The sequence below is a fragment of the Moschus berezovskii genome, chromosome 14, assembly GCF_049115385.1.
Source record: "Moschus berezovskii isolate FMDL1 chromosome 14, NW_MosBer_1.0, whole genome shotgun sequence".
NCBI lineage: Eukaryota > Metazoa > Chordata > Mammalia > Artiodactyla > Moschidae > Moschus > Moschus berezovskii.
The window spans coordinates 66,349,550-66,368,678 of record NC_142473.1 but is presented as its reverse complement, the minus strand read 5'-3'; the positions used below and the strand labels follow the sequence as shown (position 1 = coordinate 66,368,678).

The 19,129-nt window shown below is 38.5% G+C and overlaps 1 protein-coding gene across 1 annotated transcript in view; it reads left to right on the top strand.

The window, feature by feature from the left end:
- LOC148775652 (doublecortin domain-containing protein 1-like) overlaps positions 1 to 19,129 on the top strand; it is a 175,557-nt gene that overhangs the window by 56,635 nt on the left and 99,793 nt on the right. The window contains exon 6 of the mRNA XM_088843396.1: positions 2,065 to 2,158. Coding sequence (XP_088699522.1) covers positions 2,065 to 2,158 — 94 coding nt within the window. The remainder of the gene's footprint in view (positions 1 to 2,064; positions 2,159 to 19,129) is intronic.

Here is a 19,129-nt window from a genome sequence, read left to right as displayed (position 1 = left end):
ACACCACCCTTATGGCAGAAAGTGAAGAGGAACTAAAGAGCCCCTTGATGAAAGTGAAAGAGGAGAGTGAAAAAGTTGGCTTAAAGTGCCACATTCAGAAAACTACGATCATGGCATCTGGTCCAATCACTCCATGGGAAATAGATGGGGAAACAGTGGAAACAGTGTCAGACTTTATTTTTCTGGGCTCCAAAATCACTGTAGACAGTGATTGTAGCCGTGAAATTAAAAGATGCTTACTCCTTGGAAGGAAAGTTATGACCAACCTAGACAGCATATTAAAAATCAGAGACATTACTTTGTCAACAAAGGCCTATCTAGTCAAGGCTATGGTTTTTCCAGTGGTCATGTATGGATGTGAGAGTTGGACCATAAAGAAAGCTGAGCGCCAAAGAATTGATGCTTTTGAACTGTGGTGTTGGAGAAGACTCTTGAGAGTCCCTTGGACTGCAAGGAGCTCCAACCAGTCCATCCTAAAGGAGATCAGTCCTGGGTGTTCATTGGAAGGACTGATGTTGAAGCTGAAACTCCAATACTTTGGCCACCTGATGCGAATAACTGACTCATTTGAAAAGATCCTGATGCTGGGAAGGAATGAGGGCAGGAGAAGAAGGGGACGACAGAGAATGAGATGGTTGGATGGAATCACCGACTCGATGGACATGAGTTTGGGTGTACCCTAGGAGTTGGTGATGGACAGGGAGGCCTGGCCTGCTGCAGTCCATGGGGTCACAATGAGTCAGCCACGATTGAGCGACTGACCTGAACTGAACTGATCACGTTTAAACTGACTGTTTAAATATGTCTGTTGTCACAAAGAAAATGAGTTGTTTGGGCTTGGATTAGGATTACAATCTCTAGTTTTAAAATAAGGATAAAAGTTGGCAGAAATGGAGGCAGAGTGTTATCAGTAACTTGAAAAAATTTTAAGGTATGTAATCATAGAACGAACATTGTCCTTCAGCAGTTCTTGGTAATGTAAAAGCAATATATCATAGCTATGAATAGTAAGGTTGGAAGAGATAAGTACATTTAGTTTGGGTTTGAAATGTCTGAACTGAACTGATGGACTTTTAAATGATTGTGGTAAGTTTCATGTTTTGGGAGTCACTTCCTGAAGCCTCATAAAGCCTGCCCTCAGGTTCCTGAGACTTCTCAACTCTCCTCTGTTAATTTAATTTTTCTCGTCTTGTGAGTAGAGCTTTCTTTCCAACTGATGCATGTTTAAGTCTTCCCTGGTGTTGTAAAGGTGATTGTTACACCTTTATAAGGGCTATTTCTATATCAAGAACACATTGAGAAATTAAAATATTAAGAGAAGGACTTTAACGTATTAGAAACCATCAAAAGTGAAGTTGCTCATAACTGATGAGAATGTACTGTATAGCATAGGGAACTCTGCTCTGTGGTGACCTAAATGGGAAGGAAATCCAAAAAAGCAGAGATACGTGTATACGTACAGCTGATTCACTTTGCTGTGCAACAGAAACTAACACATTATAAAGCAACTATCCTTCAATACATTTTTTTTAAAAAGTGAAGTTCTTCAAACTCAAATTCATGTAAAACCTTGAAATGTAGTTTATTAATTCCATTTTTAGTATGCAAACACTGTAAGTTATCAAAGTGAACTGTGATCAGGTAATATTTATAATTTATTTAAGGACACTTGGAAAGAATTTAAAGGTAAAGAAAATACCTTAAAATCTAATCTAAAATGTAATATCCTCCCATTGTAAAATAAATGAAAAATATATTAGTAGAAAAGAGCAGGAAAAATATAGATGTCTCCCAGAGTTTTTTCATTTATGAAATAGTATGTGATTATTTTTAATATTTCTTACATCTTTCTCTTTTTTATTAATATTTGTGTGCTTAAAGTACAATTGGAATTAGCAATTTTAACTGTCTTTTTCTATTTCATATATTAGAAACATTTGCTAAATCATCTAATTTTATTTTATAATTTTAAATAGCCATATAGTAGAGAAATAACTTTAAATGTGTTTTCAATTTCATTAGAGCTGTGATAAATTATTTTTAAGGTGTTTTTTTTCTGTTTAGGTTTTAGATATTTGCACAATGAAAATGAACCTAAATTCACCAGCCAGATATCTTTATGATTTGTATGGCAGAAAAATCAAAGAGATTTCAAAAGGTAAGTGGCAAAGATTTTGTAAACTATGTGATACTATATCAAAAGACATTTACATAATTTTGTTTTTATTTTGTACTTTTAAAAGGAAAACAGACATAAAAACCAGTTTAATTATAACATGAATAAATATGTCATTCTTATAGAAAGGGAAATTATGAAAGATTATTAAAGTTTAGAGAAGCTTTTATTTCAGCATGTTTTAGTCCATTTGGGTACTATAAAAAAATACCATAGACTAAGTGGTTTAAACAAACAAACATTTATTTCTCACAGTTATGGAGGTTAGTAAGCCCAAGATCAAGACATTGGTAGATTCTGTATCTGTTAAGGGCCCTTTTCTGATTGATAGACAGCTGTCTTCTCACTGTGTCCTTAGATAGTAGAAGGGACAAGGATGCTCTCTGAGGTGCTTTATATCAGGACATTAGTTCATTCATGAGGGCTCCCCCCTCTTGACCTAATCCTTTTCAGATACAATCACACTGGGGATTAGATTTCAACATATGAATTTTTAGGGGTCATGAACATTCATCTAAGCACAGCATAAGCTTAGATTTTTTAAAAAATGATGGGTATTTTAACCTTAGCAAGCTATACTTAATAGACGAAAGTAATTGATATAATTTCATATTTAGCAACTTCTATGATATATAGCTTTCAAAAGAGAAAGATAAATTGTGGTACTGTATGCTCAGAGATTTTTTTTTTAATGTTTTGGTTAATTTCTTAATTTCTAGAGTTTTTTCAAAAATCATGAAATGTGCTTTAAAACAATTTTATTGTTTGTGTTTGTCAAAATAAGAGATCTTCCTCTATATTTCTAAAGGTGCTGATTTGCCATTCTTTGAAAGCGAAAACACTTGATTCCACATTTGTGCTGTCATTAAATTACTGTCAGTAGCAGAGTCGACTCGATTGAAGAGACTTAGCAACAGCAGCGGCAACAATTATTATTCTACTTTTTACTTTGACTGTTTAAGAATTTTACTTTTTATTTCTTTAGTAGTAGTTAATATTACTTTAATAGTGCCACAGTTACACTATTAAATATGCTACTGTACAGTTCTATCACTTCATTTAAACCTTGAGTTCACATATCTGAAGACGGCCAAAATCGTAAGTGGCATACTTAACTGCAAGGCTAGATCCAGAAAGATGTGATTTTAGGATATAGCTATACTGGATACTCCCATTTGTTTTCATTATCCTTGCTTTTATTGTATAAAAGCAAACTTTCCTAGCTTTATCATCTTTAATGAATCCTATTGAGTGATCACTGTGATAATTTGATACTTATTATGTATAACTCTTAAATTTTTTTGCTAAGTGTCATATATTTATATATGTGTGTGTATTAGAAACTAAATCTCTTTTTCTTGGTTATTTTTTAACATTCATGTTAGGTATAAGATTATTTTTCATTTTGTTAGGAGTTTTCATCTGAGGATTTCAAGGCACTTGTAGACACCCATTACTATCTAGAAGCATTAGTTATTTACCGCTAAGACATAAGTAACACAAACAATCCCTCCTTACGTTTTTTTTCCAGGGGAATTGGAAGAGTAACATTATTAAAGTTGATTCCTTCCTTCTTACATTTTTGGCCCCTACCTCATCACATTGGCTTAAATTTTCTAGGATAAACAATACTACAAATTGCTCTTAAATTTTCATAAAGAAAATAAAGAACGCTTTTTCTTAAGATCCTATCTTGCTTTGAATAATTTCCAGCTCACCTGGAATTAAAAAATTGTATTTGAGTAAATTGCTAGAGTTGAAATTCTGAGAAACCCTGGTTAAGACAAAAGTTTACATTTAGAAAGTTGATTTCCCCCCCATCCCGAATGTGGTATAACAGAATTACTTATCAAAACAGAAAAGTTCTGACTCTGAGGCGTGAGACTTCATGGCTGCCAGGGGCGTTCAGATTCGTGCCTCATGCTTCACGTGTCCCAGAAGTGTGCTATTATCACATTTTAATGCATGCCTTGCCCTGCGGTTTTGCATACTTATAAAAGCTTATGCCAGCTGAAATTAGCCTATGCAACTACTAACATGTGGAAGCATAACAAGTTCACTGGACTTAAAATACTTAAAGAAGCTAATCCCGTAGGAGGAACTTCCAGTCTGCAGCACCCTAGTCACTTAACATTAGGTTTTCGCATTTCTTTTTTCTGTGTTTGTTAGTATGATTTTGTGCATCGAGTGACTGAGGTCCCTAAACTTTTATGTCTGATAGTCTTCTGAATTTTTAACTTGGGAAAGGTCAAGTGTTATATAAAGTTCTCCTTTACTTGAAATAAATGCCAACGTTCTGATTTTATGTATGACTTTCTTTTGATTGCTCGCTCAGTATCAGATCAGAAAAAGTCACTTAATAATGTTTAATATTAATGTCATAGAAATTATGTTTTATTTTAAGCACAAATTAGGAGTGTAATCGGAGAAGGAAATGGCAACCCACACCAGTACTCTTGCCTGGAAACTCCCATGGACAGAGGAGCTTGGTAGGCTGCAGTCCGTGGGGTCGCTAAGGGTCGGACATGACTGAGCGACTTCACTTTCACTTTTCACTTTCATCCATTGGAGAAGGAAATGGCAGCCCACTCCAGTGTTCTTGCCTGGAGAATCCCAGGGACGGGGAGCTTGGTGGGCTTGGGGACGCACAGAGTCGGACACGACTGAAGAGACTTAGCAGCAGCAGCAGGAGTGTAATGGGTATCGAGAGTGAAAAGTAACAGATGTACAAAACAAAAAAATTTTCTCCTAACTGTTGCTTCTTTTTTGGCATTAGATATACTTTCAGATGTTCCTCCTATGCTGTGAGAAATTAGCACATTTGACATGACATTAAACCATTTTTTTTTTTTTTACCTTTTCAAGTCTAATAAAACCTTCAAAATCCCATAGGATTTGCAAATGGGCCAATTTCTAAACCATAGAAGATTTTAGCAAAGAAATTTACTTTGTTCTATGTGGAGAAATTCTTAAGTTGTGTTTCCTATGTTGATCTATTCTTTTGAGAGTGGAAGAGAACTACTCACTGTGTAAAGATGCTGTATTCCTATATATGGTCAGCATTACTGGTACAGCGTTTCTACTAGAGCATGAAATAAGTGTGAGAAATGCATTCTGCAAAATTACACCCTCAAAAATAACAGGGCTGTGAGAAAAATAGGTTTGAGGAAGACCATTCAAAGTCTATATACTTTTAAAACTGGAACACTATCTAAAATAATAATTATTAACTTAGGAGATAATATGAATAGTCTGGGTAGTCATCTCAGAGTTCTGCAGAAGATAGTAAAACTCCACAGAAACAATAGAATGTGAGACAGTGCAGATGAAAGTCAGTTGGAGGCCTAAGTCTGTGGGATTTCTTTAAAGAAGCCACAGGAGGAAGCAAAACTCCCATAGAGAGTCATGCAAGGTAGAGGGTGCACCTTTCTGGGAAGGGAGTGACAGTGCAACAGCCACGCTGATGTCTTTTATCTGTAAAGGACAGAGTCTATTCCTACTCTGTTGGTCTCCATTGCCTAGGAAAAATGCATGTATTCACCAACCAAACTTTATCTTGCTGACATCGTTACCCTATTTACCAATCATATATGAGCTGTCTGGGTCATAGAAGCGCTTGGTAGTGGCAGAACACATGTAGATAGTATCAGATTTTGAAGAAGTTGTTTAATAACACTCTATTCCCCTTAACATTCCCCAACCTTTTGTTCTCTTAACTTATATATTAACTTCTCTCAACTTAATTATTACATCATGGTGAATGAAGGGAGCCATTCTTCCTCTTAAGAAAGGCCATAGTCTCTTAGGACCTTTCTGATGCTCCTATTCCAATAACCAAGCCACTCCTCCCCACTACTTTGTGGATCTTTCTGGATCACGATGGGTAGTATGAAATGTACCCTAGAAGATTCTGAAATGAGTTAGAATAGTACATTAAGTTGGCTTCAAAGTCATGCTATGAAACACTAAGCATTCATTTCCTATTCCATTTCCTACTTCAGGTTAGCTGCCCCAAATAGCCATATATTCTTTAAAAAGTTCTTCAGAGATTCTACAGTGATATAAAATGACAGGATTAACATATTTCAATCACAAAATTCCAATAACATACCCTCAATGTGCATGTTTACTCTTGCCCATTATCAGATTTTTGTAAAGAAATCAAATTTGAAGAATAAAATGCCAAAGAAGTTAAAATCCAAAAATTTTAAGTCTTCAGAGAAGTGAATTCCAAAATCAAATAATCTTACCTTTGTGAGCTAAAATCCAATAAAAGTTCAAACTTTTGAAATTAAAATTCAAAGAAACTGAAGTCCTTCCTATTTTATGCTTTCCAGTATCAGCCAGATGGCTTCTGGATGCCTGGTTTGAGCTGGAATTCCTCCAGCAGCTACCGTCTGGGCTCCTGCAGTGGGTGCCATCCCTCAGGACCTCAGAAGTTGAAATGGGTCTCCACCAACTTTCTCATGTTCCCTGCTTCCCACGGAACCAATAGATGACCACATTAGCCCTACACCCAGCACATTCAGGATAGAATCCAGTTCCCCAGTTTCTCATATGGTCTTTCCAAGCAAAACGATGTGTTTCCTGTTTGGCATGATCCACACCTCCATGACTGTTGCCAAAGACCATAGCAGAGACTAAGTTAAAGAAGACAAAGAAGACAAACCGTTGTTCGTGTCAGACTTGCCAAATCTCCAGCCAGTGTTTATTGCTGAGCGAGTATATGATCAGGAGAAGGCAATGGCGCCCCACGCCAGTCCTCTTGCCTGGAAAATCCCACGGGCGGAGGAGCCTGGTGGGCTGCAGTCCAGGGGTCGCACAGAGTCGGACACGACTGAGCGATTTCACTTTCACTTTTCACTTTCACACGTTGGAGAAGGAAATGGCAACCCACTCCAGTGTTCTTGCCTGGAGAATCCCAGGGACGGGGGAGCCTGGTGGGCTGCCGTCTATGGGGTCGCACGGAGTCGGACACGACTGAAGTGACTTAGCAGCAGCAGCAGCAGAGTATATGATCTGTGACAGCTCAAAGGGAAGCAGCTTCCCATCAGAACACTATTTAAGCATTATGTATTTATGATATCTTGCTTGAGAAATTGACCACTGTACACTGTCTCCTCTCTCAAAGAGGCTTTATGAAGTGTCAGTTAAGTGCTTTGGTTTTGGAGCCAGAATTCAGATTTCGGTTATGCCACTTATTGTATGACCTTGAACAGCTTATTCAGTTTCTCTGAGAGTCAGTCTCCTAATCTATAAGATGGGGATTATAATATTTACTTTAATAGATTGTTGTAAGAATTAAATGAGGTCTACTTAGAGTTCTTAGAACACGTGCCTGACACTTGGTAAGTGTTGTAGAACGTTATCATCATTATTGCTGTTATTTTTATTCTGGAAGAGGGTACTGAGAATGTTGCATTCTTGCAATACTTAGAAATTTATATTAGTGGTGGCCTCCATCATACTTATTCAACTTATGAAAATAACTCTTCCATTATTTGCCTTTGTAGAATATTCCAGACATCTTAATGTTCTTTTCTGAGTCCTGTGTTTCCGGACCCCATGCTGAGCAGAGGGTAGGCTCCAGCTGGTGGCATAGCGCCCACCTTGCCCTGGGAGCAGCCATTTCAAACCTGGGTCCCAGGGGCTGCTGTACTGACCTCTGGCTATGGAGCTGTCAAAGCCTAAGAAACGTCTTTGATGGGCATGGCTTCCGCCTTATCTCCACATCAGTTCCCACTGGAGAATACCTTTCAGTGGATTTCTGAACTGAAGCAACTGTTTACGTTTCTGAAGCTCATGTTGTGTTAAGTGCCCAGTGACGACCTTGACATTGCTGCCACTTCCTCCTGAAGACATGGTTTTTCCTCAGTTTTTGGACACTCCTGGTCTTGAATTTATGTTTCTGTCCTTGTCTGCTTCAGTGTTTAGGATTTGCCTCTGGGGTTTGTCTCTACTGTATTACTGTTCCTTTCAGAAAAATTCCCTTCTGTAACAGATTGGGGCAGCATAGTTTGCAGAAGTTGAGTGTTTTTTTCTTTTCTCTTACTTTCCTTTTGCTTTCTGGCCCATACTTGTGTTTTTCTAACACATTTCTCTAGCTATTTTTTCCTTGCAGGGTCTCTCATGGTGAGAGATATGAAGTCAATAAGTTCCAAGTTTGTCAATAGCATCCTTTGTTCAAACCAGTCTTATCCATTTTCACCTTACTTAGTTAAATAATCCTACCCAGGATGTATTTTCCCACAGTTCAACATCTAATTTAGATCTTGATTGGACTCCTTGATCTATTATTGTTCTGCCTGGATCTCCTGTAATGTAATTCATCTTGCCTTTGCCTTTTCTTAATTTTAGGCCCATATTTTTTTTGGAGTTCATTATATACTTTCTTTGGAGTGCTTTATGTAATCTTCCTTGTATTCTCCTCTCCGATTTGTTTAGATTTTATATGTACTCTTTGTATAACTGTTCTGTCCTCGTAAGAGATTCTCCAATTGCTCATACTTTTAATTTATCTGTAACTGACATGCCCCCTCTTCATAATATTCAGGATTCTGCCTTCGCTGGGGATTTGTTCTCTAGAGAAGATTTGCTCTCTGATATCTCTGAGATTTCTCTGTTGGGTTTCACTGGGGCTCCATTTCCTACTTCTGATTTTAATTAAAATAATTAAATATATGCTCCTTTAATAATAACTTCTTTAAGAGTAGTTAGACTTGAGTGTACCTCCTGTACCCTTGTACCTTCACGATTCAGTTTTTGTTTTTCGAATTTGTCAAATGTGTGTTTTCAGATCAGATGTTTAACTTAATCTAAGGAAATTTTTTCCTCCTTGAGCTAAATAAGCTGTCTTATTTGTTTTCATGCATACACTGTTATTTTCTGATTGTAAGATTGAAGCATATTTTAAAACCAGTTTATTTTCTTTTTGATTCCTTTAACAAATTTGATTCATAGATTTTTAATACTTTCTTCTAGTTGTTTCACTACTTTAATCAGAGAAGAAACAGCATTCTTTTTATGACAAATCTACCACTTTTCTATACGTGAAGCCACAGTTTGGGTTTCTGACAATTAGAATCATGGTCAAAATTTATGTGATAAACTTAGAGTCTACCTGAATTCATGGAGTTTACTTTAAAAGCTTGTGGATAAGTCACATGAAAATCTAATGTTAGCTCATCCACAGTGCCTTTTTGACCCAGAATGCATTTTAAAATAACGTCATGGAGGGACTTCTCGGGTGGTAAGAGTCTGTGGTCCCAATGCAGGAGGCCCCAGTTCAATCCCTGGTTGGGGAATTAGATCCCACATGTCTCAACTAAGAGTTTGAATGATGCAACAAAGACCCGGTGCAGCCAAATAAGTAAATATTTGAAAATAATAATGGCAAAATAATATAATGGAGAATAGAATTTGAGGCATGGGGCCTAGTGTTTCCTATCTAGGCCTGATAGTAGTAGTAATTGTGTTAGTTGCTCAGTCATAGCCGAGTCTTTGCGACCCCATGGACTGTAGACTGCCAGGCTCCTCTGTCTGTGGAATTCTTCAGACAAGAATACTGGGGTGAGTAGCTATTTCCTTCTCCAAGGGATCTTCCAGATTCAGGTTTCGAACCCAGGTTTCCATTTAATGATAGACGTTCATTTTGTTCTAGCATGTGTAGAACCCAGGTGCCACTGTATTTTGAAGTCCTGACTGCAGATTTAGTTGCAAAACACAGAAAAGCAGCAAATATTGTTCTGCCTTCTGACGCCTAACATGATCTAATCCCAGTCTCAGATTTACCTGCAGTATCAGGTGATGTTCTCTGCATGATTCAAGTGTCAGTGGCTATAGTACAGTAAGGCAAGCATGACCAGCTTGGGGTGCCAGGGCCTGCATAGACAGCACCCCTTAGTATACTAAAGCAGTTACCCCCACCCCTGCCCTGGGCTAGCATTTTCTGAAGGCCAAGGTTGGTAAAAATTATCCCAGTTGCATTTAGATGCTATAACCCATCAAGCTCAAAATTCTATGCAGTTCTTGGTTATTAAAAATTTTAGGCCAACCTCCTTATTCTCCATGTATAGTTCCTTCAGTAAGAGCACAAATATAAAACCAAAGATTCAGCTACATGACACAGTATAAGTTTCCAGAAACCATCGAGTTTGAAAAGCAAGCAAGCAAATGGAACCCCCTCACAGTCCTTGCTGATTAAAGCATCATCAAAGCATGAAGCCACCCAGTCCAGGCCCCTCCATAAGTCTCAATATTTGGGGGTTATTTTCTCTCCAAAATTACTTCTTATGTATTTCTCAGGGTTCCTAACCAACTTGGTCTCCTAAGTACAGCAATTTCTTGAGTTTTATGAGACAGTCTAGCAAAATATTGAAAGCTGATCGCCGAAGAATCGATGCTTTTGAACTTTGGTGTTGGAGAAGACTCTTGAGAGTCCCTTATACTGCAAGGAAATCCAACCAGTCCATTCTAAAGGAGATCAATCCTGGGTGTTCATTGGAGGGACTGATGCTAAAGCTGAAACTGCAATACTTTGGCCACCTCATGCGACGAGTTGACTCACTGGAAAAGACTCTGATGCTGGGAAAGGTTGGGAGCGGGAGGAGAAGGGGACAACGGAGAATGAGATGGCTGGATGGCATCACCGACTCTGTGGACATGAGTTTGAGTGAACTCTGGGAGTTGGTGATGGACAGGGAGGCCTGGCGTGCTGTGATTCATGGGGTCGCGGAGAGTCAGACACGACTGAGTGACTGAACTGAACTGAACTGAACTAGCAAAATATTGAACCTAAAGTAGTAATGAAAACCCTAGAATTTGTAGGCCGCTGGTCAGAGTGAGCACATTCTTTTGGAGAATTGTGCCCTTAATCTTGAGTTTGATAAACTTCTTGCATTTGGGAGACTGATATTTCCCAATTTTAATATATACCATAAGTAAAGCTACAGTAATTAAAACAGTGTGGTGCTGGCATAAGCAGAGACGTATAGACCAATGGAATAGAATTAAGAATGCAGATACAAGTCAATACATTTATGGCCAGTTGACTTTCAGAAGGATGTCAAGACCATGCAATGGTCTCTTCAACAAATGGTGGTGGCAAGACTGTATATCCACATATAAAAGTCTGAGGTTAGGCCCCTACATAGAACCATTTACCAAAAAAAGAGAAAAACTGAAAATGGATCAATGATCAAAATATAAGAGCTAAAAGTATAAGTCTTTTCCAAGAATATGAAGAAATAAATCTGCATAACCTTGGATTTAGCAATGGATTCTTCAACATGGCACCAAAAGTATGGGCAACAAAAGAAAGAAATAGGTAAACTGGACGTCTTCAAATTTAACAAGAAATTTATATCAGAAGACATTATCAAGAAAGTGAAAAGACCACCATCAAGATTGGGAGAAAGTATTTTTGACCCATGTATCTGATCCAGTTAAATATCCATAATATATGAAGAACTCAGACTCAACAACAAAAGGACAAACAACATCATTTCATGCAAATGGATGGGGAAACAGTGGCTGACTTTATTTTTCTGGGCTCCAGAATCACTGCATATGGTGATTGCAGCCATGAAATTAAAAGACACTTACTCCTTGGAAGGAAAGTTATGACCAACCTAGATAGCATATTAAAGAGCAGAGACATTACTTTGTCAACAAAGGTCCAACTAGTCAAGGCAATGGTTTTTCCAGTAGTCATGTATGGATGTGAGAGTTGGACCATAAAGAAAACTGAGCATTGAAGAATTGATGCTTTTGAACTGTGGTGCTGGAGAAGACTCTTGAGAGTCCCTTGGACTGCAAGGACATCCAGCCAGTCCATCCTAAAGGAGATCAGTCCTGGGTTTTCATTGGTAGGACTGATATTGAAGCCGAAGCTCCAATGGCCACCTGATGCGCAGAGCTGACTCATTTGAAAAGACCCCGATGGTGGGAAAGATTGAGGGCAGGAGGAGAAGGGGTTGACAGAGGATGAGATGGTTGGATGGTATCACCGACTGAATGGACATGGGTTTGGGTGGACTCCAGGAGTTGGTGATGGACAGGGAGGCCTGGCGTGCTGCAGTTCATGGGGTCGCAAAGAGTTGGACACGACTGAGCAACTGAACTGAACTGAACTGAACTGAAAGGAATTAAATAGACATTTTCCCAAAGAATATAGACCAACAGCCAACAAGCACATCAACATCCTTAGTCATAAGGGAAATGCAAATCAAACCCACAATGAAGTAACACTTTATATAAACTAGTAATGGCTATAAAGTAAAATCACACACAGATAAAATGGAAACTAAGTTTGTGAAGATGAAGAAATTGGAAACTCTGGACACTGGGAACATGAAATGGTTCAGCCACTTTGGAAAATGATTTAGTGGTTCCTTCGAAAGGTAAACATAGAATTACCGTATGACACTGCAGCTTTACTCCTGAGTATATATCCCAAAAGAATTAAAAACAGACAATCAGACATTAACCTGTACTGCATATTCATAGCAGCACTATGCTGCTGCTGCTGCTAAGTCACTTCAGTCGTGTCCGACTCTGTGTGACCCCATAGACGGAAGCCCACCAGGCTCCCCCATCCCTGGGATTCTCCAGGCAAGAACACTGGAGTGGGTTGCCATTTCCTTCTCCAATGTGTGAAAGTGAAAAGTGAAAGTGAAGTCGCTCAGTTGTGTCCGACCCTTAGCGACCCCACGGACTGCAGCCCACCAGGCTCCTCTATCCATGGGATTTTCTAGGCAATATAGATAACAGCTAAAAGGTGGAAACCAAACATCTACATCCAAAAACATCCAAACATCTGAAAAGATGGATGCAGAAATACCTTGTGATATATTATTCCACAATATACGATGGAATATTATTCAACCATGAAAAAGAATGAAATACTGATAATTCTATAACATAGCTGAACCTTGAAAACATTATGCTGTTTAAAAAATAAGACAAATACCATGTTACATGATTCCACTTACATTTGAAATATCTAGAATAGCTAAATTCACAGAGATAGCAGAATGGTATTTGCCAAGCCCTATTAAAAAAAACTAAGATCATGGCATCTGGTCCCATCACTTCATGGCAAATAGAAGGGGAAAAAGAGGAAGCAGTGACAGATTTTATATTTTTGGACTCCAAAATCACTGCAGATGGTGACTGCAGCCATGAAATTAAAAGATACTTGCTACTTGGAAGGAAAGCTACAACAAACCCAGAGAGCATATTAAAAGGCAAAGACACCACTTTGCTGGCAAAAGTCTGTCTAGTCAAAGCTATAGTCTTTCCAGTAGTCATGTATGGATGTGAAAATTGAACCATAAAGAAGGCTGAGCACTGAAGAGTTGATGCTTTCAAACTGTGGTGTTGGAGAAGATACTTGAAAGTCCCTTGGACTGCAAAGAGATCAAACCAGTCAATCCTAAAGGAAATCAGCCCTGAATATTTATTGGGAGGACTTATGCTGAAGCTGAAGTTCCAATCCTCTGTGTTGCCAAAGAGTGATCTTCCTAAAATATCCCTCTTTTTCTTTTTTTCCTCAAAACTTGACATAGCTAGACAGTCTGCACACTCTGTATCCTGACATTTAAGTACAATTATTGTGTGATCTTGCTTTACTCATCCAACTAAATCACCACAGCTCCCAGTAGGCACCTTCCATCACAGCTAGATCAGTCCCTTCTATGTGGTAGACATGCAATGACTCATGTAATGCCCAGCTTCCTTACTTTTGCTTGTATTATTTTATGCCCACTCAATAACTTTCTATTCTTCTCCATTTATTCAAAGTTCAGCAATTTGTATCAGTCAGGATGTATTATATGACTTTGTGGTAACAGACGACTCCAAAATGCTCGGTGGTTTAAGGAAAGGTATATTTTTCACTTATTCTACATGTCATTGTGGGTTGATTGCACCTCTACTAGGTTACATCAAGGCACTTAACCTGTTGAAAAAGTGACAGTGTGAGTTACTCAGTCATGTTCTATGTTCTGTAGCCCATCAGTCTCCTCTGTCCATAGAATTTTCTAGGCAGGAATACTGGTGTGGGTGGTCATTCCCTCTCCAGGCAGTCTTCCAGACCAGGGGATCTCCTGCATTACAGATGGATTCTTTACTGTCTTCAGTTCAGTTCAGTCGCTCAGTCGTGTCTGACTCTTTGTGACCACATGAATCACAGCATGCCAGGCCTCCCTGTCCATCACTAACTCCCGGAGTTCACTCAAACTCATGTCCATCGAGTCGGTGATGCCATCCAGCCATCTCATTCTCTGTCGTTCCCTTCTCCTCCCGCCCCCAATCCTTCCCAGCATCAGTCTTTTCCAGTGAGTCAACTCGTCGCATGAGGTGGCCAAAGTATTGGAGTTTCAGCTTTAGCATCAGTCCTTCCAGTGAACACCAAGGATTGATCTCCTTTAGAATGGACTGGTTGGATCTCCCTGCAGTCGAAGGGACTCTCAAGAGTCTTCTCCAGCACCACAGTTCAAAAGTATCAATTCTTTGGCGATTAGCTTTCTTCACAATCTAGCCACCTGCAATTCACATGCTATCTCCCTAATTTAGCAGTGTGGGAATATATAAAATCCTTCCACAGGGAAGGGCACTGCAAGTCATAGGACTAGGCCTGACATGAGTAAATGGGAGGTATAATTTTTATTTGGGGAAGGGCAAAAAATACTTTGCTTGATCATAGAATATACAACACTATCTGTTAACCAAAATTGGTGTGTGTTAATTGCTTACTTGTGTCTGACTCTTTGTGACCTCATGGATTGTAGCCCACCAGGCTCCTCTGTCCACGGAATTCTCCAGGAAAGAATACTAGAGTGGGTTGCCATTCCCTTCTCCAGGGGATCTTTCCAACTCAGGGATCGAACCTGGGTCTTCCCACATGGCTGGCAGATTCTTTACCATCTGAGCCAGGGAATACCACCAAAATTGATATTAGTTATTAATTGCTGTATAGCAAATTACCCCAAAACTTAGCAAGTTAAAGCAATAAACAAGTATTTTGTCATGGTTTTTGTGGGTCAGGAATTTAGGCATGGTTTATCTGGGCCTTCTGACTGGATCTCTTACAGAGCTTCAATCAAGGTGTCAATTTGCAAAGTTTTAAAGTATTACTTAAATCCCACTCTATTTTGTTTACTAATACCTCTTTATCATAATTTTTTGATACCATATGTCTGTACCATATGTCATAATATATGTTTATATAGTATATCTGTCATGCAGAGGACTTACCTCTTTAACTAAAGAGAGATTTTGTATTACACTTAAAAAAAAACCAAAAACCTCTAAAAGGCTTGTAATATCTACAATAAGACTGAGCATGTAATAAAACCTTGAAAATTTAATATTTAAATAATAATTGCTAAATATGATCTTTGTTATAGTAAGTGATGAAAAATACTTTTTAAATGGCTGAGTGAATTAAAATTAAAAAATTCCTTTTTGGATTGCATTTGCAACAGATTATCCCCTATTAACCACTTTTTGCTGGTAGTCCTCAGTGCTGTCACTTAATGATTTTCCACTACTCTGAATAATATTTTGCCATTTTTCATAGAACTTTAAAAGCTTGGAGGTGCAAATGCATGATGCATTGTACAATGTAAAAACAAATGAAAATGACTGTATTTTTTGATATCTTCTTCCAAAGTGTTGTTGATTGATTTACTTTGGATATCAGCATTAGAGGCTTCTTTGGTCGTCACCAAAGCCTCACTTTGCCATGGTCTCCTCTAAGTCATCTCCAATAAGTGCCCACCCTGTCACTGCTTTTCCCATTTCTGACAGCTATAATTTAATTTAAAAAATAGAATAGCTAACTGAAATCTATTCTTACACTTTTACCATCGGTCTTGATTTTGTCTTCTGGAGTTAAATGATGCAGATTAATTCCCAATCTGTGACTGCCTTTCAAATATTTGAACATGTGTGATTTAAATCTTTTCCAGGTTAAGTATCTCCAATCTCTCCAACTATTTCTCTGACCTCTCACCATCCTGGTTACCCTTCTCTGATCTGTTTAGTTTTTTTGGTATTCCTCTTCTTGTGACCCCACATTGTACATGATTTTCCAGGCCAGTCAATGATGAGTAGCCCCACCTTCTCTTTTTCTTCAGGTCATTATTTAACCTACGATTACATTATTATTTCTTTTACATAAATCATATTGTTGCGCTAAATTGAACTTAAAGGCAACTAAATCCCTCAATTTTTGCTCACAACTTGCTTTTAAGCTACTTCTTCATCCTGTGCTTATACTGCTGATTTTGTAGATATGTGAACAGAACTTTGTACATTGATACCTACTACATTTCTACTTATAAGAATTTTATTTAGTAGATTAGTCTTATAAGATTTTTCAGATATTTAATCTTCCAGCCTGGGATTAACAATTTCTCTCATTTTTGTTTTCACTGTCTAAATTATTGATAAAAATGGTGTGCTGTGCTTAGCCACTCAGTCGTGTCAGACTCTTTGCGACCCCATGGACTGTAGCCTGCCAGGCTTCTCTGTCCATGTGGATTATCCAGGCAAGATTATTGGAGTGGGCTGCATGACCTCCTCCAGGAGATCTTCCCAACCCAGGGATCCCGCACTGCAGGCAGATTCTTTATCATCTGAGCCACTAGTAGGCAATAATTAGGGACAGAGATCTTTAACATGCTAACAGAGTCTATGCTTCAGATTTCTATTAATATTTCTGGGTATGATTCTTTGTTTAGTTATGAATTTACGGGTTTATCTAACCCCAATGGAAACACAAGTTTTCTAATTGCCTCACTCTAGTAACATTATTTTTTAAAAGTGAGTTTAGTCTGTCATAACTGGTCATATTGAATCAGTGCTTAAATTTTTACTGTGGCCTGAAGGGCCTTCAGGATTTGGTCCTTACCTAGCTTCTCCAGCTTCACATGTAGTACTGAGTCCTTCATCTCTGCACTCAAGTCACTTTATTTTCTTGTTTCTGTTCCTCAAACACTTGATACTCCTTCATGCCCCAGAACCTTACCATATGTTTCCTCTGCTTAGATTCTCTGCCTCTATCTTCCTTGCAAGGTATTGCCTACTCTTCTTAAGGTCTTATTTTAAACATTTCTTCCTTGAATATCTTTCCCAACATTGCCTTGCTCCTGTCCCACTTCCCCCTTTATCTAGGACAGGTATCCCTGTTACATTAATAGCACCCCATGTCTAGTAATTGTCACAACTATAATTAATAAAGATGCTTGAGGAATTATTTAATATCAATCTGTCCCCTAGACTGTAAGATCCATGAGAACAGAGATTTTGTAGTCTTCTCTATTCCCACATTTAACCCAGGTGGCAACCCACTCCAGTGTTCTTGCCTGGAGAATCCCAGGGATGGGGGAGCCTGGTGGGCTTCCGTCTACGGGGTCACACAGAGTCGGACACGACTGAAGTGATTTAACAGCAGTAGCAGCAAATAATATAGAGGAGGTATTATAAAATATAGTAAATATAAGTATAAAATTATTTAAAAATTATATATTTTATAGAGTTACATTATATATAATTAGAAAAATTGGGGATGATGCACTTCTTGGTGAGGCATTGTACTTCGATTCCTTTTGATGAAATGGAATTTCAGGACATTGAGAGAGCCTAGTCAAAATGCTTCCCTCTTTTATGCCCTAAAAATGCCTACTACTACACCTTTGTTGCTAGTATTTCTCCTGCTCTCTAAATGTGGAATTCTGCAAAGGTCCAGATGGTCTGGGTCCTGTAAAATGGCATTGCTTTCTTAGTTAAAAGTGGGTAATTCAGAAAGATATGTAGCCTGCAGCCTACAGTCAAGCCCCATACAGGGACAACTGTATGTGTGTATCCATTCAGATTCCTTATATTAATACTACTTCCTCCATGAAAGAAATTGCAAGCGAGGGAAGCATTCACTCATAACTTCCTTTTGTTTTGGATACTAAGTGACTTATTGTTCTATCACTTTTAAAGAGAAGTATCAAAAGAAAGCAATCATGAATTTTGTTTTTTTATTTGTTTTTAATTGAAGGATAATTGCTTTACAGTATTGCATTGGTTTCTACCAAACAGCAACATGAATCAGCCATAGGTTTACCCATGTCTCCTCCCACATGAATTTTAAATAAAGGACTTAATTAAACTGGAGATTTGCAGACCTTCTGGGTTCTCCCGCCTTGTTATAGATACACCCATTTACCTGGGAAGGAACATACAGACTTAGTAATACTTTGTTTAAAGACAATAGATGTAGCCACAGTCTATTGAGATCTACTCTCCACTGGGAGAAATAATGTTTCTATGCTGCTATTAGAAAGGTCAAGCCCCATGTAAGGAATTTTCCCATGAGTCTCCCTCTCTGCTCATTAGGTATTTGTTAAGCTTCCCTAGTGGCTCAGCTGGTTAAGAATCTGCCTTCAATGCATGATACCCAGGTTTGATCCCTGGGTCAGGGAGATCCCCTGAAGAAGGGACTGGCAACCCATTCCAGTATTCTTGCCTGCTGAGCTATGGTCCGTGGGGGTCACAAAAGATTGGACACGACTGAATGACTTTCACTTTCATGCAAGTTATCCCATGTTGGGTCCTAATGATTACTGTTTATTTTTCTAAGGGTTCACAAACCATTTTATAATTTGTCCTAGAAATTTTCAGGGGATAAAAATCAAATTTATGGTTATAATATTTTCTTTAAAATTAAGTATATTTGCTTTGAGTCCCTTTACCATTTACCCTTCAGTTCAGTTCAGTTGCTCAGTCGTGTCCGACTCCTTGCAACCCCATGAATCACAGCCCGCCAGGCCTCCCTGTCCATCACCAACTCCCAGAGGTCACCCAAACTCATGTCCATAGAGTCGGTGATGCCATCCAGCCATCTCATTCTCTGTCGTCCCCTTCTCCTCCTGCCCCCAATCCTTCCCAGCATCAGAC